The sequence below is a fragment of the Oculina patagonica genome, chromosome 7, assembly GCF_052425735.1.
Source record: "Oculina patagonica isolate OP01 chromosome 7, crgOcupat, whole genome shotgun sequence".
NCBI classification, from domain to species: domain Eukaryota; kingdom Metazoa; phylum Cnidaria; class Anthozoa; order Scleractinia; family Oculinidae; genus Oculina; species Oculina patagonica.
The window spans coordinates 3113040-3133555 of NC_135764.1; the positions used below are offsets into that span (position 1 = coordinate 3113040).

The following is a 20516-nucleotide window of genomic DNA, read 5'->3' on the forward strand; positions in this document are numbered from 1 at the left end:
ATAAACTGTAGATGTAGTTTTTTTCGCACTGGAGTTAATTGTGTAAAACCTTCAATTTAAATCACCGGAAAAATTCATTTAAATTGTTGCAAAGGTTATTTGAGTGATATTTCTAATAAAAGAGTTGAGGAATTGAAAAAAAAGTGTGATGAACTGGGATGTTCCTTGTGGGTTGAATATAAAAAAAAACCAGAATTGCGCGCGATTGATATCCTTACCGTGTTCGTCGTTCCTTAATTTCACACCGCATGCAGAAAAATTAAAATAAAGCTCAACCACTACTGAAGATCGTCAATAACACTATCACTATACTTTATCCAGTTTTTGCACGTAAAATAGTTCAAATTATAAATTTTTACTTTACTCAGGTTTCTAAAAGGTTTAGAATAATAACACTGCAAGTTAAACAGATTTCAAAACAGAAAAACGGCGCGTAGAAATGATCAAAAAAGGACGAGAAAGTCAGTTGAAAAATGACAGACAGGAACAAAAATAAAACGAAATAGAGATAGCTCTGGGGTTCATTGTTAATTCGCCGGTTATTTTCGATTCGGGTCCCCGGAACATTCGGACGGCAACTTGACAGTAATGTCATGTGAGGGTCAGTCTCTTTATTTTTAAAAACGCCAAGTACCTAATCTAATTCCGCTTACTATTCAAAATAACACGAACTTTGAAGAGTACTGATCGAAGGAAAAAAAATTCTTGGTAATACCTACTTATCCCCCAAAATCCACGAATATATAGTTTTAACTGTCGAGCAATTCACGTCATATCATGACAAATTTCACAAGAAAGCGTTATAAATTTTGCGTCAGGTTACTAATGCGAGATTGAGACCCCTGTTCGTTCCGTTGTTGATCATGTCATTTATTCTTTGGACTATAGCATCGATCTAGCAAACAAAACTAGGCTCAGAAAGTGATAAATGATCATCGCAGTGAATATCCAAGCAATTGGAATAAAGAAGCCTGAAAAAAAAAATTCAGGGCTTCAACGGGATTCGAACCCGTGACCTCCGCGATACCGGTGCGATGCTCTACCAACTGAGCTATTGAAGCCACACATTGGGAGCGAGGTTCATATATGAATCATTTCATATACATTACATCATTTCACTCCTCTCACGGGTAAAATATGAACTCACAATTGACCTCGCTCCCAATGTGTGGCTTCAATAGCTCAGTTGGTAGAGCATCGCACCGGTATCGCGGAGGTCACGGGTTCGAATCCCGTTGAAGCCCTGAATTTTTTTTCAGGCTTCTTTATTCCAATTGCTTGGAAATTCACTGCGATGATCATTTATCACTTTCATATCCATCCGCAGTTCATATATGAATCATTTCATATACATTACATCAAAACTAGGCTCAATTTTCATTATAATTAGAAGCAAAGAGTTATTCGTAATTCTCGCTAGGTATTGAATTTGTGAAATTCCAGAGTTCTATTAAAAAATCATCGCATCACTATGAGATGAACAGTCAAAGGCGGGCGAAACTTACTGAATTCCAAATTAAGTTTTCCAAATTAAGAGAAAAGTTTCCAGAAAATCCGAAAACTGTCAACTTTCGGAAATGCAATCTATTCAAGTGATTCGACCGAAAATTAAGGGAGCAAAATCGATTGCAACGAAAATTTCCGGGAAAAAGGTTCGAATATTTGGGTAAACCTCCCGAGGTTGTTCTCTTTTTGGAATATCCAGAAATTCCACCCAGAATTTGTGGTCGAATGAAAAGTGGTATGTGGATGGCAAGTGAACTAGTTTGGGAATAAGTCCTTTGTCCGCCATTTTTAAAACTACAAATGACGTCACACGTGTTGCCCTCGGTTGCTCTGACAACCCCGCGAAAGTTCATTGTGCTCTTTTCAAAATAAAGATAATTTTCTTTTCTGTGCCCAATATATGATTGTCCTGCTGCAAGAATCATTACTAACAACGTCAAATTATTCGGTTCTTTCATTTAAATTTTGTTTTTCTTTTTTGACTGAGAAAAGGTTTTTAACAGATTTTCTAGTTTTCGGGGGCAACATTATTTATAATGACACTTATAAGTCTCCTTGCAGTTTGCAGTTTCATCTCCCTTTTTTGAGTGCAACAAAAAGCATTTCAGATAGAGTAAACTGGAACTTTCATTTGACGCAACGGTCCCGCTCACTGGTCGAAGAGTGATCAGATATCACCAGTTTTTCAGTCGTTAATTCTTGGAAAGATTTGTTCCTGACATTACGACATGCGCAACATTAACAGCTAAATGACAATAAAAATATATAATATAAATAGCACCAACGCAATTTTGTGCATGATCAGTCTCAGTTTGCGAAAAATCTGTTCAGCGATTGCTATTTACAACAGAAAACGTTTATTCTACAAGTCGGCGAGTAAACTTTAATTTATCAACTTAACACACCGATCGGATATCATAATCAGAGAAAGCAAAACTTATTACATGCTCTGGGCTCGACTCTGGACAGCAGGCGTCCATTAAAGTTTATAATGCCTGGCCACTATGCCACAAAAAACCTTCTTACATTTAATTCTCGTGTGTACAATTTTTTTTGTATTCGACAAAGCAGACTACCTGTTTTGCAGTCTAAGATCGTTAGCTGCGACATAGGGATACAGTGTCAGTTCCGCCATTCTTGGCGTTATGGACTCATGTGCATATTATTTTTGACTTTGTTATATTTTAATTTTTCAGTGTAACCTTTAGTGTTTCAGTTTAATACAAATGTTAACTCTGTTTGGCAACTTTTTTTTTAATTTCAGCTGAGTTCAATAGCGGCATGCTTTTTTATTCTTTGCGACTCAGTCGAGTGTATCATAGGGTTCATTGTCGCCTCTGCTCCTTCTTGCAAAATGTATGGAAAGAAGTATTTTGTTTTGTTTTTTATCGCTTCTTCCTTCAACTTTGTGTGCGCATTTACAGTTTTTCTTTTTCAATTCTGTTTCTAGAATGGCTTGAAACTAGTATGTGTCAGTGATTGCGTCGCTATTAGAATTTAAAATAAAGTTTTGTATAAGCATTTCTATAGTTGTTTAGTCTACAGATACGGAAAAGTAATAACTTCATTTGCAATTTTCAACACGTTTATAGCGAGACTTTTCGAACATGTTTCGCCTTAATGATGAAAAACAATTTTCTAAACCTAGCATCTTCTGTTATGAATTTAGTCAATATTCGACAATCAACGTTCAGAGAGCTCCATAAGGAAAAAAATCTTTTGACGGAGAGCCTTGAAAATGAAGTTCACAGTCATTTTGGTGTTGGTAGCATTTCGTTCAGCGGTTTGCGTGGACTCTGAGTCAGTTAGCGAATCTAGCGACAAAATAACGGGTAACATTTAGTATTCACATTCTCGGCTACAAGAAAGATTTTAATAAGCCGGTTTATCTGACCTCAACAACTTTTAACATCGATAACCTCGCTATTCGATTTTTGCAGTTGACTGCAAAGCATAGTTCTGCCATTTATCTCAAAGTTGTGGCAATACATTCTAAAATTTTAATTTTCACTGCATTGTTTTCATTTTAGCTAGTTAGAGCCAGGCGCGCGCTCGACGGACAAACAATGAATCGAGGAAAAAAATGCGGCCGATGAAATCAGCGGATTTCTTCGCAAAATCGAGTATATATTTTTTTTTAAATCAAAAATATATTTGAGAGTCAGTATTGTTTTGATCATGACTTAATTTCATTCTTTTTTTTTTCTTGAAGGCCACCGTTCTCCTATCACCAGCGGTGACACCATTGCTCTGCGGTCGGCCTACAGTTCGCCGGGTGTCAACTCGAAGAAGTGGCTCGATTGTACGAAAGCTTCATGCGGCTGGACAAACTGCCAAGGCACTGCTATCGACTCCAAAGGATGGTCCTCCTGTGATAGGCGAATGATGTTTATTATCAATGCCAAGGGGAAGAAGGAAGGACATACCATCAACAGCGGTGATAAAGTGTTACTGAGTTCCGTAAACTACGGTCCTCGTTATCGGCTGTCCTGCAGTAATTCGACTAACGCCCCGTGTTGCGCGAAAACGTGAGTGCATCCAGTAATTCACACTAAATTCACCCGGTATCAAGTCATGATCCCAAACTCATTTCTGGCAACGACCATAGAGGGTCTATTATAGGGGGTCGTTCACATTTCGTTCAGACCGCTGTACTGTCGTGAATTGTAATAAACGTCGTGAATTGTAATACCTGTCGTAAATTGTAATAACAGTTGTCGTGAATTGTAATAGCTGTCGTAAATTGTAGTAACAATTGTCGTGATTTGTAATAACGCACCTATCGCAAATTGTAATAACACATTGCCGTATTTTGTAATACTCCGAGATGTCGTAAATTGTAATAACACATTGTCGTGTTTTGTAATAATCCTTTAATATGAGAATTAGCAATCATACAGAAATCTGGTTTTCGTTTTCTATAACTGGGGAAAAACAGTTAAAGATTTCGTGGTGTAAATTTATTCCTGCTTTGTATCGTCATAGTTATTCAACATTATTAGCTAACTACTCACCAGAACTGCGACAAATTTGCAGCAAAGCACGTTGTAAGGAAACGTGAAGTTACATTTGTTATTCCTCTAGTCAGTTTTTAACAAGTCATTGGTCTTCATTTTTGTGAGGGAAAAACCATCTAAACATATTTTCATGATATTTAGCTTGTCTTTTAAGTGTTGAGCCACTCCACCCTTTATCTCCCTTCGGTGTCGTCTGACCGACTTAAATTTTAACGTTAAAAAAAGTAAAACGAGCTATGAGGAAGATAATGACGTAGTCAAACACAACAGATTAACGGCATTTCTTAACACTCAATAGTAGTAATGGCGGTTCTCCTTTCTTTTCTCCGTGTTTTCGTTTGATTTTTACAACCACATCGACCTTGTCTTCCTCAATATTTATTGCCATCATATTAATTTTGTTTCCAGGCTCCACGGCAATGATGTTGTGGTATCAGACCACCCATTGTAATTCCGAACTCCTCTTATTTTCACAGTGATGTTCAATTAAATAATGTTGTTTGGATGGCTTTTTTATTTTATTTTGACTGAAAGAATTGTCCGGTGAATAACCCTTTTAATAATATCATCGGCGGAGAAAGGTTGAAGCCAGATAACTAAAAATAAATGTTAAAAAGGTAAAAATTAAGAAACAGCGAAGTTAACCTTTCCCACTCCGTGCCAACACTCCTGAGAGTAAGGGGCTGGGCAATGCAATTAATCGAGGTACCATTTCTACCCTTTTATTTAGAAAAAAACAAGCTGTGAACTTGAATTTTGTTTTGTATTTTCTTTCTTTTATCAAAATAATGCATATTTTTTTTAAAAAAAAATAATAATAATAATTGCCGGAGCCTCTCACTAATTCCCTTCGATGTACGTCGCCAGAGTTTAGGGGGGTCCTTCTTGGACTGGCACTAGTTACGAGCGCGAAATATTATGTTTTCAATGTAGTTTTTCTCGTTCCATGCAACAAATTCATCATAAAGCATTACCAAACGATCAAAAATGGCCTGCCAGGCTGCCATTAGAAACTGCTTTAGATCTGAAGTTAAGAATAGAGTGTGATAATACTGCTTATTACAAAACACGACAATGTGCTATTACAATTTACGACAGCTCGCAGTATTACAAATTACGGCAATGTGTTATTACAATTTGCGATAGGTGCATTATTACAATTTACGACAACTGTTATTACAATTTACGACAGGTATTACAATTCACGACAACTGTTATTACAATTTACGACAGGTATTACAATTCACGACGCTATTACAATTTACGACAGTACAGACCGCCATATTTTTTTCGTCCTAGATCGCAAATTTCTCGCGAAGACCGAGACCGTCATAAATTTCCTGACCGTAAACCGCCAGATAATAAAGAATTTTCCCGCAGACCGACGCTCAAAAATGGCTTAGTCCGTTAAACCGGCAGAGTATAATAGAACCTCACCATAGCCAACAAAAATATAAAAGTAAATCTAAAATAGATTTTTTTTTTCAGTTTAACTAACAATTAATAATGATTTGCGCTCTTGATTTCTTCCGGCCTGTATATTTATATTTTAAGGATACGTTATATGAAAGATCTGTCGCTTTTTCTGTAGACCTACAAGATCGATAAAGAAAGGCGACTGGCTGGAAGATTCGGATGCCATTTTCCACATTTTTTCCCGCGATGCTCGTGTTGATGGCACTCCAGTGGAAAATGGTGATGTGGTTGGCTTCAAGTACCCGTACAGCTCCAACAGCGCCTGGCTGACTTTCTCCGGCCGCCACTTTTATCCTCGTAGATGCAGCAGCAAGAGTAAAGAACCTTGCGCAGCTGAAAACAAACCCACTGGCTTCGTGATCTTCAAGAAATTGTGAAGTTTTGAAGACCTGAAGTCTCTGAGTCCTCAACCAGAGATTCAAGCATAAACTGTAGATGTAGATTTTTTTGCGCTTTAGTTAAATGAGTGAAATTCATTTGAATTGTTGCAAAGGGGTTTGTTTTTTTTTATTTCAAATAAAAACCGTTGAGGAATTGAAAAAGATGTGTGGTGGTACTTGTGTGTGTGAAATGTATGTTTGAGTGCGCAAAACTACTGCAGGCAATTTACTGAATTCCTCCAACAGAAAAATTGAGCCCCAATTAGTCTACTGAAGCCATTTTCCTTCTCCAAAATAGTCTAATACTGTACGCTACTCCAACTCGTCCCTTTCATCAAAACAGACTGAAATACCTCCAAAAAACGACAGCAATAAAACATAAGAAATGAAGGCACGATAGCGGCAAAGTTTAGGTAATCACATCGTGGCCAAATGTCCTTTCTGAAGTAAAATCTGATTTAGGTCTGAATGCGAAGTTTCATCTGAAATATGTAGTCTTATCTAAAACTGGCTTAATTCTTTTAAAAAAGTGATTTCACGACTCTAAATGTGCGAAAAAAGCAACTTTATTTTCTCATTTTCATTTCATTAGGGTATGCTTTTTTGAAGAAGACAGCTTTGGCTAGCAAAGATCTTCCAATTTTAAGGTGTCCTGACGTACTATTTAGCGTAATCAATTTCTAGCTAGTTCGTCATATTTTGTCTTTTTTAATCTTGTTGAGAAATAACTGAAAAATCCCTCATTCCTTCAGCTTTCCTTTTTCCGCTCAATAAATTTACTTTCAAAATTTTGTCTCTGCAAAAGAAACACATCTATGAAAAAGTACATTAAGTCCCCTTTTGGCCTTAAAGCCAGAAATTTCGCTAGAAAAGTAGAAACCTGAATAACGGTTTTGATTGACTGGTTGATAGATTGTTTAGTTGATTGATTGATTGATTGATTGATTGATTGATTGATGGAAGGATTAATTAATACAACTCAGTTATGTATAATTTTGAACTGAAGAGAAAGAGAACTGAGAATAATACGCACTCTAGGACTGAAATGGCCAAACAAGGCTAGTTTTGTCGTATCAGAATTGCACTCTACTCGCAATTTAACTGATACGTTAAAATTTAAGGCATTTCCTTCCGACTGATTGAAAGCCACAGGACACTCAGGCATTTTGTATTCAAATTTCTGTAAATGTTTTGTCTATAGAGAGAATATTATAAACATATCGATTGTTTAGAACACCGTGAAAAACACGTTAGCAGACTCTACGAACATGTTTCGCGCAACATACGTTCAGAAACAACTTTCTAGACCAACTTCCATCTGCAATGAAGTCAGTCGGAATTGGACACTCAACATTCAAAGAGCTCTACCCCCAAAACATTTTCCTTGTAAGCAATAGTCTCGAAAATGAAGTTTGTTATCGTGGCCGTTTTCATGGCATTCGTGTTGGCGGTTGGTGGTGATGCAGCGTTCGTTCACAGCGTTACGAACAAAACACTGATCATCAGTGGTACTGCTAACGTAACCACTAACATTCAGCTGCATGTTCCTATCGAAGAGATTTGGGTCGGTTTAACTGAAGGTAAAACCCTGAAAAATAATAATAACTTCGATAATATTTTATACACCCTTGAATGTCACAATCAAGTTACGAACAAACTAATCGTGAATCCGACGAGACATGAAATTGATCGATTACATTTCCAAGTACGTTTTGCCATCTTCGTTGCACCTAGCCTGTCGGAAAACACCGCGTAAATTAAACTATTGAACATGTTTCTGTTTTCACACTTAAAGGCCACCGATATCCCATCATTAACAGTGGTGACACCATTGCTTTGCGGTCGGCACACAGCAGCTACTCGAAGTATTGGTTGTGGTGTTATGTAGGTTTCTGCATCTGGCGCAACTATGGTACTATTATCACCTCCGCAGGATGGTCCTCTTGGACAAGGTACATCATGTTTACCATCACTGCCAAGGGAAAGACGGACGGAGAGGCAATCAACAGCGGTGATACAGTGTCACTCAGCTTACACGCCTATGACAGCAGTTACCGGCTGTATTGTGGCTCATCTTCCAACAGCGTGTGTTGCGCTAACTCGTACGTACACCTGACCTGTACCTTAGCCTGTAAGACCTTAGCCAAAATATATCTGCACTCAAAAGTTACATTGCTAGCCTTGATTTTAGATCTTGGAATGTTTTACTTCTTGATTTTGCCACTCAGATCCGTTGTTATGACGCAATATCGGTCAATATCATGTCGCTCTAAATTCATTTAACACTTATCGAGTTCAACTCAAACGTAAGTAAAGCCGTTTTTGACCATTTGTTTAACTTGGAGATAACAATTATTTTTTGTGATTGCCGCAAATTTCCGTAAATTCATTTTGGTACATTTGAGACAATATCTACCCTTTAATTACAACCCCGTAGTTGGAGATATTTTTTAATTTCGTTACCAGCTTGCTTGACTGGTATTGAAAATGATGGTAGATCGTTATTTTTTAGAGTCACCAGTTCAATGACAGGAGGCGCCTGGCTGACATATTCGTACGCCACTTTCGAGATCTACGCCAAGAACGCTGATGATGATACCCCTGTGCAATACGGTGATGTGGTGGGCTTGAAATTCCCGTACAGTTCCAACAGCGCCTGGCTGACCCGCGACAGTAGCTACAGCAAATATTATCCCCGTAGCTGTAGCAGCAGTAGCAAGTCATCATGCGCAAGAGAAAACTCTTGGACTGGCTTCAAGATCTTCAAGAAGTTGTCATAAGCAAAGTTTTCAGACCTTGCATGCTTAGTTCCAAAGTCCTCAACCAGATATTCAAGCATAAACTGTAGATGAAGATTTTTTGCGCTTGTGTCATATGAGTAAAATGCTCAAGTTAAGCTTCGGGGAAATTCATTTGAATTGTCGCAAAGGGTTTGCTTCGACTTAATTTCCAATAAAAGAGTTGAGGAACTGATAAAGAGTGTGGTGTTACTTTCTTATTAGTTCGGACAAAATGAAGCGTCTCGTTTTGTGATGACCCATAAGCACAACTGCGATTATACCCTTTCTTCTTTCATCCAGCATTTCACCACATGAAATAAACACACACACTATTACCTGACCCAGGCCAGAAATAGTCCAAATTATAAACATTATTTTATTCAGATGTTAAGCTACAAAATGATAGCACTGCTGAGCTCGGTGATGTTTAGTATCAAAAGGGAGAAACTGCATATAAAAAATGTAGTTACCATTTAAAAATGTTTTAAAAAGGATCGACGCAAAAATGTCAAGCGAAGGAATACAAACAGAGAAGTTTAAAAAGGAAATAAACTACATAGCTCTGGGGTTTATTCGTTTGTCAATTCACCTGGTAATTTCTTCGATTCGGGCTCGGAAGTTTATGCAGACGCAAACATTGTGAAATTTGAAGTTCAGTCTCAAAATAAGAGAAACTCCAGAAAGTACTGTACTATAAAGTGAAGTCTGACTTGAAATCCACGAGATTTTAGTAAAGTATGAAGTCCCATAAAAAAATAGTGGTGAAGAAAGAGGTCTTAAGTACAAAGATCTAACTTGAAAAGGCTAAATTATTCCAAGAAAGCGATATCGCAACAACAAGAGTAGGAGAAAAAAAGTAAAATAAGACGATTTCGCTTATCTGTGGATTTGTTCTGAATGCCTCTCATTCTTTTTTTTTTTTTTTTGTTTTTAATTTTTTCCTTTATTGATATTTACACACTTAACATTACATAGGTGATTGGAATAAAAAAAGTAACAAGTGTTAATTTACGATTAAGTAACAGATGATAATAATTTCCATATAGCAAGTTTACATCAATAGTTTGGACTTTTAATAATCGAAATTAAACAAGCAACAAAAAGAAATAAGCAACAACAGCAACAAACACACGGAAAAAAAAGAGAGAAAAAAAAAGCGAATCTAGCACTATAATTCCTTACTTATTATCTGGGAGAATATATCCACTTCTTTTCGAAATATCTTTTCTTATTAATTTTCTTTTCAGTTTCATATTTAATAAGTATTTTTTCTTATAACCTTGAATTTTAGGATATGTTTGGTTTCTTCTGCAGTCCCACAAAAACAATTTTCCAATAATAATAAAATAATTTGGTAAATCAAGTGAAGGGCATTGTTTTGATATTATTCCAAACAAAACGTTTTGCAAAGTAAGACGAACTGCTTGATTTGATAAGAGGTACCAGTAAGATTCAAAATCATTCCAAAACTGCCTGACGTGGGGGCACTGGTAAAAAAAGTGATACAAAGTTTCTGGTTCCGCCTCACAGAAAGTACATAAATCATTTGTTCTGTAACCAATTTTGTGTAATTTCGTGTTCGTGTAAAGAATATTGTTAAGTACTTTGTACTGAAAGGCCTTTACATATGATTCGAGTACAATGGAATGAGGTAATGTGAAAAATTCTCGTAGTTGATCATCCGAAATATTGAAATCGCTTTTCCATTTATGAATAATATTAGGAGGCTGTGCTTTGTTCATAACAAGAAGCGAATAATAATCTTTTGATTTCTTTTTCTTCACGTCGAAGATGTTGTGGTCAATGAAAAATGAAGGAGATGTAAGTGACGGGCATGCATATCTACCTTTTAAAAGGTTGGGTATAGAGTGGCGAAGGCCTGCCCATTGTAAAAAATCAGTTTTACTTATTTTATATGAAACGCGGTCAAAGGAGTCAATATTGTTTAAATTGAATAGCAGATCCTTTATACAGATGATTCCAGATTCAACATAATTTTTGTAATAAACAGGCTTTTTGTCTATTCGTATTTCTTTGTTATTCCACATGATGTTTTGCCAGTTCCTTTCGGAAGCAAAATTTTCGCGGAATTTCGACCCCCACAATAACAGTTCACGATAAAACTGGGAAGAGATTTGTATAATCGTTAACATCGTAGTTACAATTAAAAAAGAAAAGACCCCCAATGGATTTTAATTGGTGTTTTAAGTACTGCTTCCATGTTCCATCATTCCCATTAAATATTCGTTTTAGCCATGCTAATCTTAAAGATTTAACCATGCTCTCTAGGTCGATCATTTTTAAGCCACCTTCCCCATATTCATTTATTGCTGACAAGCGTGTTACTTTGTCTGTTCCTTTCCACAGGAATTTAAATAGCAATTGATTCAATTGTTTAACCAATTCGTTAGGTGTGGGCAAAAGCGAGCATGTGTAAACAAATTTTGGGATTAGAAATGATTTTATAATTGTCACCTTTCCGTAAATTAATAGGCCTCTTGAGGACCAAATGTTGATAAGCTTTTTGATGCTGTCCAATCTTTCAATGAAATTCTTTTCTTTAAGCAATTTCTGATCATAAGTGAAATACACTCCAAGGGCCTTAATCGGTTCATTTGGCCATTTGATTCCGAAGGGTTTCGTTTTGTTTTCCTTAGATGATCCAATCGGTTTTTGTACAGTTTATCTCAAGTCCCGAAATCGCTTTGAAACTATCCAATAACTCAAACAATGTTTCTGCTGAATTAATGTCTGAGAGCACTGCAGTTGTATCATCTGCATATTGTAAAAGCTTAGTTTCCTCGTTCTCGATCATTATTCCTTTAATACCTTTGTTTTGACGAATAGCGATTGCCAGAGTTTCAACAACTAATATAAAAAGGTAAGGGGAGAGTTGATCACCCTGCCGGACACCTCACTCAAGCGTAAAATATTTTGAAGCAGTACCATTATTAATGGTGCAGCTTTGTATGTTTTTATAAAACGTTTTGACCCAGCGAATGAAGTCTGGGCCAAAATTAAAAGCTTCTAGGCATTTCAAAAGAAAATCTCACTCTACACTGTCAAAAGCTTTTTTGAAATCAATAAAAATCATGAGGCCTGGGATGTTTTCTTCGACAGTGTAGTCCATTACATCATAAATGGATCGAATAGTTTCGCCTATAAAGCGATCCTTGACGTATCCTGTCTGGTTGTGATGAATAATCTCGGGTAAAACATCTTTAATTCTTGAAGCTATTACTTTTGACATAATTTTCGCATCAACATTAACAAGGGAAATTGGGCGCCAATTTTCAAGGAGTGAGCGATCTTTTCCTTTCTTCTCGATAAGAGTGATCACCGCTTGTTTTTGGGAGCAGGACAACTCACCTTTTTCAAAACACTCATTTGCACATCTTATATAAAAATGTCGCCAATTAGAGGCCAGAATTTTTTATAGAATTCAATAGGAATGCCATCGTTTCCTGGTGTTTTGTTATCGCGAAAGCTATCAAGGAGGCAAGAACATTCTTCTAGCGAGATTTTACCCTCACACGCTCTTTTCTGTTCCTCGAAAAGTTTTGGTATATTTAAGGACGGTGCCTACTAATAACAAAGTATTTTTGCCCAGCCGATGACTATACAAGAAATGTAGATGTTACCAAGGGCTACTAAAATTCAAAAAGAAAATTGGGGGTAGCCACGCAAATTTTCGAGATAATTAGGTTTGAAATCTGGAGAAAAGTGCTGACGTGGCATTTTAAAATAAAGTAAAACTAAATACAATTTCCTTGCAAATTCCATTTGAAATTGGTTTTTCATGAACAAAATTAACATTAAATATAACAATCTTTACAATAACTAACAAATAATGTCTTCGGAACTGCGTTATTCACGTTTTTATTAACAAAATAATTGCGTTTGAACCATTTTTGACCCTACCAGCTCTCACTTGCACGGCCAGAAACTCGGCCTTAATTTTTTTTTCACTTAATGAAATAATTGAACATGTGCTCTACAGACTTACCACTTACATTTTATAAAATAAAAAGTGGGGGTCACCACGCGTTTTTAAAAGTTATACCAGTTGTTTTCAGGTTCTATGAAATCGCTTTTGGAGTTTGTTACATTTTTCCTATCCCCTCCCTAGCCAGTTGAATATTTGCATCTCGCGCGTGCACTACGCCATTTGTCACGGTTAGCAGTTTGCGGGAATTTTGCGGGTAACGTTTTAGCGCTAAGCGATTTGTTTTTAACTGTTAATGTTAGCGGTAAATGGTTACTGATATGTTGCTTTTGCGCTGTTCCTGGCTTAGGATATGTCCGTAAACTGGCTTTCGTCGCAGAGAAAACTTTCTTGATTTTTAGTCGCGCGCTTGTTCGCGTAGTTGAATTCGTCATTTTGCGCGAGCAAATTAATTAAAAGTGCGCGCGCCCAGTGTGATCGATGCATTGCGTGATGCGCAAAACAAGTGCGCAGTAGCAATAGGAGGCACCGTCCTTAAATCACCTAAAAAGGTGGACCTTTTTAGGGCAATAACTGGATCGTTATTGCCACTTTTATATAAATCACAATAAAAACGTTCCTGTTCCCTTAAAATGTAAGTCGGATCTTTGTTAATTACACTATTAATGTATAATTTTCGTATACATTTCTTGACATGATTTCTTTTCTCTAAGTTCAAGAAATATTTTGTACTTTTTTCACCATGTTCGTGCCATCGAGCACGTGCACGTATAATTATTCCTTTTGTTTTCTCTTCATAGAATGCTTCTAGTTTTTCCCGAGCTGCGTGATAGTGAAAAGTGTTGGAATCACTTAACGTTTTATATAATGTTTTCTTTGCCTTGTCGAGTTCATTTTGAAGATTTCTTTCTTTCTCAACCCTTCCTTTCGCTCTCTGTTTCGAATGCAATATAGTATGCGCTCTAATGTTATATTTAATCCAATCCCAAGCGCTACGGTCGTCTGAAAGTTCTGTTTGTCCTTCTGTCGTCCAAATTGGAATCATTCTCGTAACACTATCTACATGAATGCCTCTCATTCTGATATTTCAACCAGTTTTATCAGTCATTTATTCTTTGCTTCTATCAATTTCTATTTCAATATTGGAATTATTCTACTCATTTGTATGCAAAGCGGAAATAATCTCAAGTAATTTACAAAAAAACTCACCTTGCGGGTTTTGGTTTTCCTGTTCAGTCAATATTTGGAAAACTTGCACTCTCAGCATCACAAACAAAATAAAGGAAAAGGTGAAAATATGTTAAACAAGACGCAACAAAAATCATAGGAAAAACTCATAAACAGGAATAATATGCGACAGCAATCGAAGATGGTCAATTGGGTAATATACTTTTCTTCCTTATGATACTGAAATGTCAGTTTATACTGACCTTCGTCAACAATGTCCTGGCGTGTATTCGCAATGAAGTTAAAATCGTCCAGTTCTGTTAAAAGATATCATGACCAGCAAGTTTGATTACTCTGTTGTTAATTTAAAGCCCATTTTTTAAGAGTGCTTAAAAAAATTGCTTATTGAAATATCTCTGTGCGGGTATGTGACACGAAAGAACAGACATTCTTTGAGCCATGAAGAGAAGCGAAATTAAACGAGTGGATATGTTAGTGACGTAAATGGAGGTTTGCACCGTCTGTCAGTCTGCAGATGACACAGACATTAAATGCAGTTCCGTGTTCTAAGTTTACCTCTTCTCAGATCAATTCTTGCAAATGTAAATACAATAAAAGAAATGCTTTAGTTTCGCTTCAGTCAATGGTTGATTATGCAATTAATGAATTTGTTTAGCAACTTTTCAGAACAGAAATGACCTGAGAATAAAACCAATTCAATGCTGACAGTCTTGAGAGAAATCCATATAATACAAACTCAAAACAAATCAATGAGAACTTTTACCTATCGCCACAGAATTCACAGGCTCGTTGCTGTCTGGATCTGCCATGCTGTTTGCTTATCCTCCTAAAAAAACTTTTGGTAGAAAATAAAACGATTTAAGTTTAAAATCAGTCTGCCATTGAAGCAGTTTGAGGCTGATAAGTTATTTATCACCTGATTGCTTCGCACTTATCTTCGGACTTATCCTCCGTGGTCGTGCTGTAATTCACGTGTTTTTACTGACCAAGTAAATATAACAAATCTTCACAGCAGCCAAGCCAAACTGGGATATTTGGTGTGTACTTAGCACAGTATAAAACTATCTCTGTCTCGTGATCCACCTCAGTTATGCGATCTAAAAAAGTATCGAGTTTCTTTCTAAGAAATAGGGCAGGAAAAACCATTTACGAGACAAGGAATGTGTTTTTAAAAGTTTACTCAGATCCCAGAGACAATTCCTGCCAACGTTCTCAATTAATTAACAACAATTAACAACAACCGTCTTCCCGTTGATCTTGAGAATAAAATAAAGTGCAATGTTTGTAAATAGTTCCCAGAAAAAAATTGTTCAACTACCTATACGAAACCATGATGACGTAATTTGTTCATTTTTTTTCGACACGAAACAATATCAATTTACAAAAGAATATTAATATTTTCGCGGAAACATCAATTTCCGTCTTTTCGTAGAGAAAGATTTGCTCGGCAACATAATGTAAAAAAATTAACATAAGGGTGAAATATAATTTCTCAGAACAAAAACAGGAAGTAGTTTTTTTTTTTAATTGGCTGCGAATTTCATTTCACGTCATTGGTCATAATTGATCACGTGATAACTCTACTGGACAAATGTCAACTACTCAGAAGAACGGAAGTAGAGAAACATGCCAGTGGTGATCACTGTTCTCGTGAATTATCAAGCACTGCACCCAGCCAATCAGCGAATGGAATACCATCACGTAACTTAAGGGCACGTGCGGTAGAAATGATTTCGCTGAAACTGATCAAGAAAAAAATTATCGATAATACCTACTCATAGATCAGTGACCACCAAAATCTACAAACACGTAGTTGTAGTGTTGGACAGTCTACGAAATATCGTGACAAAGTTCACGTGATGCGAGAGAGTGTTATTAATTTTGCTTCAGGTTACTAATGCACGATTGAGAGCCCGTTAGTTCTGTTGTTTGATCATATTATGTCATCAGCTGTTCTTTGGACTTTTGCAAACAAAATTAGACTCCATTTTCAGTATAATTAGATGCGAAGAGTTATTCGCAATTTTTGCTAGGTAGTTAGTTTGTGAAATTCCAGAGTTCTCCCTGTTAAAGAAATCACTCCCGGCATCTATTAACAAAGATCATCTCATCGCTATGAGATGAACAGTCAAAGGCGGGCGGAACTTACTGAATTCCAAGAAAGATAAAATGATCGTACTTCATCTTTTGTACGCAGGTTTGGAAACCTTGGTCTTTTCATGATGTAAGCCAAATTCTTGCAGTCGAGAAAATTGCAAACCCACGGTTCAGCTGACCAATTCTAAGAAAATTAAGTGTGATCAACAAATTTGACTCTATCTAAAGTTGTTTTTAAAACTGCTCACATTACACTAAATGCATGCAATTTTACTAGGCCGCTGAGTTATTGCCGAATTGACGACCGTTTCAGTTACGCCATACGGTCTTGGGAGTTTTCTGGTGTTTTGTTATTTGAGTATTGACTAAATTCATTGCAGAAGATGCTAGATTTAGAAAATTGTTTTTCGACATGAAGGCGAAACGTGTTCGAAAAGTCTCGCTAACGTGCTGAACTTACAAATTATGACATTTCAGATGGAAATACATATTTGCCGCCGTCTGTAAATATAGCCACGCATGGAGGCGTGCAAAATACAACGTCTGCTCTTCAAATATATGCTATATATTTTTGGGCATATAATTTTTAACAGCGCCAAATGTAAGTGATACCTACCATCAAAAAAAGTCCATTAAAACAGACTTTGGGGTTGAACGCTCTCTTTATTTATTTAGCTGGAGCTAGTTCAATGGATACACTTAATACAACTGGATAACTGCAAGATTTCCAAGTGAACATTAAATATAAATTCATTTTTCGCTAAGTGTTGTCCTTGGCGTCGCCGTCGTCATTACGCGAAAATTATGTTACACGTAACAATGACGCGCTGCGAGACAAAGTGGAATGTTCTCTTTCAGTTTAGTCCTAAGCTTATCTCCACCAGATTCTACATGTTCTAGATTTCTTCTTTCTGTTGTTCTTTTGTCCTGATGAAGTCGTTCATTCTTAATAAATAAGCTCCTTATTGTGTACCGTTTACTTTACTGATTTCTTCGGCATTTTATTCGAACTGTTAGTTTGACAGGCTCGGGCAAAGAAATTTTGAATTCAAATTTTTGTAAATGTTTTGTCTATAGAGAGATACTATAAACAACGCGACATTTTTAGAACTCCGAGAAAAACACGTCAGCAGACTCTTCGAACATGTTTCACGCAAGGCATGACAAACAACGCTTAAGGTGTCTTTAGAGTTTCTGTAATAGGCCATTTCCGATATATTAATATTCTAACTTGGCTCCGAGGCTTGGGGGAATAAAACAAAAGAAATGATTTATTCATCAATCAACCTCAACGTGATATCTTTTGTTTTATTCCCCCAAGCCTCGGAGCCAAGTTAGAATTTTAATATATCGGAAATGGCCTATTTAAAAGATGATTGCAAACAAGTGTTGATTGTATAGATCTATTGTAAGTAATTTTTCTCAGTTCAAACTATGCCTTTTCCGAAGCGAAGCCAGGGCGAACTTATATCATTTACTTATTCTTCCAGTTTTTTTTCGATTTTAAAGGAATATTCAGTAATATTTACTAAAAATAGTTATTCTTAAACTTTGAGCTGAACGTGCCAGGATGCCATCATTGATACGATGTGTAAATTGAAAGATATATATTCTGTTGAATTCTGTTTGTACAGGCCGACTGTTGGTAACACATCCGGATTGAGTCGAAAGTCGTAAACAACTTAGTATTAAAATATTGAAGTAGGCGGACCAGAGCTAAAGTAAGGGAACGCCTTTTCTTCTACGAAACATACTGTAAAGTTGTTGTTTGAGTTGTTTACATAAGGATCCTTTAGTTTGTTTTTTGCTACACAATCTTGTTACTTGAGTTTGATTTTTTTCTGTCAAATTATTCCTTGTAATTTTTATATTGCTCGTGCTGTTTTATTTTGATCAGGCATGGTTGGGATGAAACGAAAAATTCTAAAAAGAAAAAGGATTTGGCAAAGTAAACTTTGGGAAGGCACATGTATGAGTTAATCTACGACGCAGCCGCACTTGCTCGTAGAGTAGACTGCGCATGAGTTGACGTAAGCCTAAATTTACGAATTTGGCATTTTTGACGGCTGATTGACAGTTCGGGTTTGGTTGGAATAAAAGAGCGCGAGCGAGATCTTGAGTTCAGAGTAGAGTTGTAATTATCCACGGAGTTGAGTGGAAGTTTATCCAATAGTGAGGTGTATAAATCGGTAAGCAGAAGTACAGTCGTTTCATTTGTCGTTTCACGCTAATCTTCCTCATAGATCATCCCTTCACCGTTCTTGCAATTTTCTAGACCAACTATCATCTGCAGTGAAGTCAGTCGGTATTCGACATTCAACGTTCAGAGAGCTCTACCCGAGAAAACAACCCTTATAAGCAACAGTCTTGAAAATGAAGTTTGTTATCGTGGCCGTTTTCATGGCAATCGTCTTGGCGGTTGGCGGTGATTCAGCATTCGTTCACAACGTTACGAAGGAATCATTGATAATCAACGGTACTGCTGACTTTCGCGCTAACGTTCAGTTACATGTTCCTATTGAGGAGATTTGGACCGGATTAACTGAAGGTAAAAAAACCCTGATAAATAATAACTTCGATAACGTTTTTGTCTTTTTAAAATTGATCCACTAGAGACATATACACTCTTGAATGTCACACTCAAAGATACGAACAAGCTTTATCGTGAAAGATGATGACACATGAGTGAATTACTTTAGCAAGTATGTTTTGCCATCCTTGTTGCACCTAGCCTGTCTCAAACACCGCGTAAACTAACTGAACATGTTTCTGTTTTCACTCTTGCAGGCCACCGATATCCCATCATCAACAGTGGTGACACCATTGCCCTGCGGTCGGCCTACACTTCTGGCCGCTACTCGAAGTATTGGATGTACTGTTATACATCTTACTGCAGCTGGTACAACTATGGCACTATTATCACTGCCGCAGGATGGTCATCTTGGTCAAGGTATATTATGTTTACCATCACTGCCAAGGGAAAGATGGACGGAGAGGCAATCAACAGCGGTGATACAGTGTCACTCAGCTCTAACGTATATGGCAGCAGTTACCGGCTGTATTGTAACGCTTCTTCCAACACCAAGTGTAGCGCTAACTCGTACGTACATACTTCACCTGATCACCCATCATTTTTAGCTATAATAAACCCATAGCCAAAATATATCCGCACTAAATGTTATATTGCTAGCCTTGATTTTACACCTTGAATGCTTTACCTATTGATTTTTCCACTCAGATCCGAGTCGGTTGTTATGACACAATATCATGTCGTTCTGAATTTAACACTTGTCGAGTTCAACTCAAACGTAAGTTAAGCCGTTTTTTGACATTTTGTTTCAACTTGGATATAACAATTATTTTTTGTGATTGCCGCAAATTTCCGTAAATTAATTTTGGTACATTGAGACAATTAATATTGACCTTCACTACCTCTTAGTTGGTGATTCTTTAATTTCGTCAGGTTAGCAACTTGCTTGACAATGTATTGATATTGTAAATATTGCTAGTTCTTCATCATCTTTTTAGAGTCACCAGTTCGATGACAGGAGGCGCCTGGCTGACCTATTCGTACGCCATTTTTGAGATCTACGCCAAGAACGCTGATGATGGTACCCCTGTACAATACGGTGATGTGGTGGGCTGGAAATTCCCGTACGCCGGCAACAGCGCCTGGCTGACGTTCCTCACCAGCCCTTGGGGATTTTATCCTCGTAGCTGTAGTAGCAGTAGCAAGGCATCATGCGCAAGAGAAAACACATTCACTGGCTTCAAGATCTTTAAGAAGTTGTCATAAGTGAAGTTTTCAGACCTTGCTGAGTTCTAAAGTCCTCAACCAGAAGTTTAGACATAAACTGTAGATGAAGATTTTTTGCGCTAGTGTTAAATGAGTATTAATTTAAAAAACTCAGTTAAGCTTCGGGTAAATTCATTTGAATTATCGCAAAGGGTTTGTTTTGATTTAATTTCCAATAAAAGAATTCAGGAATTGAAAATATAGTGTGGTATTACTTTCTTATTATGTAATTCGGGCCAAATGAAAAGTATATTTTTTTGTTCAAAGACCCTGCTTCATCATTTTCTTACTTCACATACATATCCCAGAGATTCTTTTTTTTTTAAAAAA

General features: G+C 36.8%; 3 protein-coding genes and 1 long non-coding RNA gene across 6 annotated transcripts in view; 3 read left to right on the forward strand and 1 right to left on the reverse strand.

Moving 5' to 3' along the window:
* Positions 1 to 9356, forward strand: part of LOC144660216 (uncharacterized) — a 44934-nt gene extending 35578 nt beyond the window's left edge. Inside the window, exons 1-4 of one of the 3 annotated variants that reach the window (XR_013572060.1) lie at positions 2262 to 3338; positions 3719 to 4034; positions 6115 to 6436; positions 9228 to 9356. Coding sequence is in view for 2 of the 3 variants with exons in the window: in XM_078520818.1 (XP_078376944.1) it covers positions 3245 to 3338; positions 3719 to 4034; positions 6115 to 6376 (672 nt within the window). In the remaining variant the exon portion in view is untranslated. Of the gene's footprint in view, positions 1 to 2261; positions 3339 to 3718; positions 4035 to 6114; positions 6534 to 9227 lie in introns of those variants that run through there. The other 2 variants (XM_078520818.1, XM_078520819.1) reach the window with 2 other exon arrangements.
* Positions 1 to 15333, reverse strand: part of LOC144660229 (uncharacterized) — a 34660-nt gene extending 19327 nt beyond the window's left edge. Inside the window, exons 1-3 of the long non-coding RNA XR_013572063.1 lie at positions 15210 to 15333; positions 15057 to 15128; positions 14536 to 14589 (exon numbers count right to left, since the gene is read on the reverse strand). This is a non-coding gene — a long non-coding RNA (uncharacterized LOC144660229). The remainder of the gene's footprint in view (positions 1 to 14535; positions 14590 to 15056; positions 15129 to 15209) is intronic.
* LOC144660208 (uncharacterized) lies at positions 7719 to 9221 on the forward strand. The gene is made up of 3 exons (XM_078520809.1): positions 7719 to 7959; positions 8175 to 8481; positions 8892 to 9221. The coding sequence occupies exons 1-3, from the start codon at positions 7785 to 7787 to the stop codon at positions 9157 to 9159; spliced, it is 750 nt and encodes a 249-aa protein (XP_078376935.1). The 5' UTR covers positions 7719 to 7784; the 3' UTR covers positions 9160 to 9221.
* Positions 15334 to 17894: 2561 nt separating the features above from the next.
* LOC144660206 (uncharacterized) lies at positions 17895 to 20277 on the forward strand. Its single transcript, XM_078520807.1, has 4 exons — positions 17895 to 18579; positions 18666 to 18938; positions 19178 to 19490; positions 19919 to 20277. Exons 2-4 carry the CDS (start codon positions 18764 to 18766, stop codon positions 20184 to 20186), a joined length of 756 nt encoding a protein of 251 aa, XP_078376933.1. The 5' UTR covers positions 17895 to 18579; positions 18666 to 18763; the 3' UTR covers positions 20187 to 20277.
* Positions 20278 to 20516: the final 239 nt, after the last annotated feature.

Bases quoted from the DNA above. Each gene is read 5' to 3' on its own strand.
- LOC144660206 (XM_078520807.1), top strand. From the start codon at position 18,764: ATGAAGTTTGTTATCGTGGCCGTTTTCATGGCAATCGTCTTGGCGGTT. The intron at 18,939-19,177 runs GTAAAAAAACCC...TCACTCTTGCAG, and splicing joins TTGGACCGGATTAACTGAAG to GCCACCGATATCCCATCATC. The intron at 19,491-19,918 runs GTACGTACATAC...TCATCTTTTTAG, and splicing joins ACCAAGTGTAGCGCTAACTC to AGTCACCAGTTCGATGACAG.
- LOC144660208 (XM_078520809.1), top strand. From the start codon at position 7,785: ATGAAGTTTGTTATCGTGGCCGTTTTCATGGCATTCGTGTTGGCGGTT. The intron at 7,960-8,174 runs GTAAAACCCTGA...TCACACTTAAAG, and splicing joins TTGGGTCGGTTTAACTGAAG to GCCACCGATATCCCATCATT. The intron at 8,482-8,891 runs GTACGTACACCT...GTTATTTTTTAG, and splicing joins AGCGTGTGTTGCGCTAACTC to AGTCACCAGTTCAATGACAG.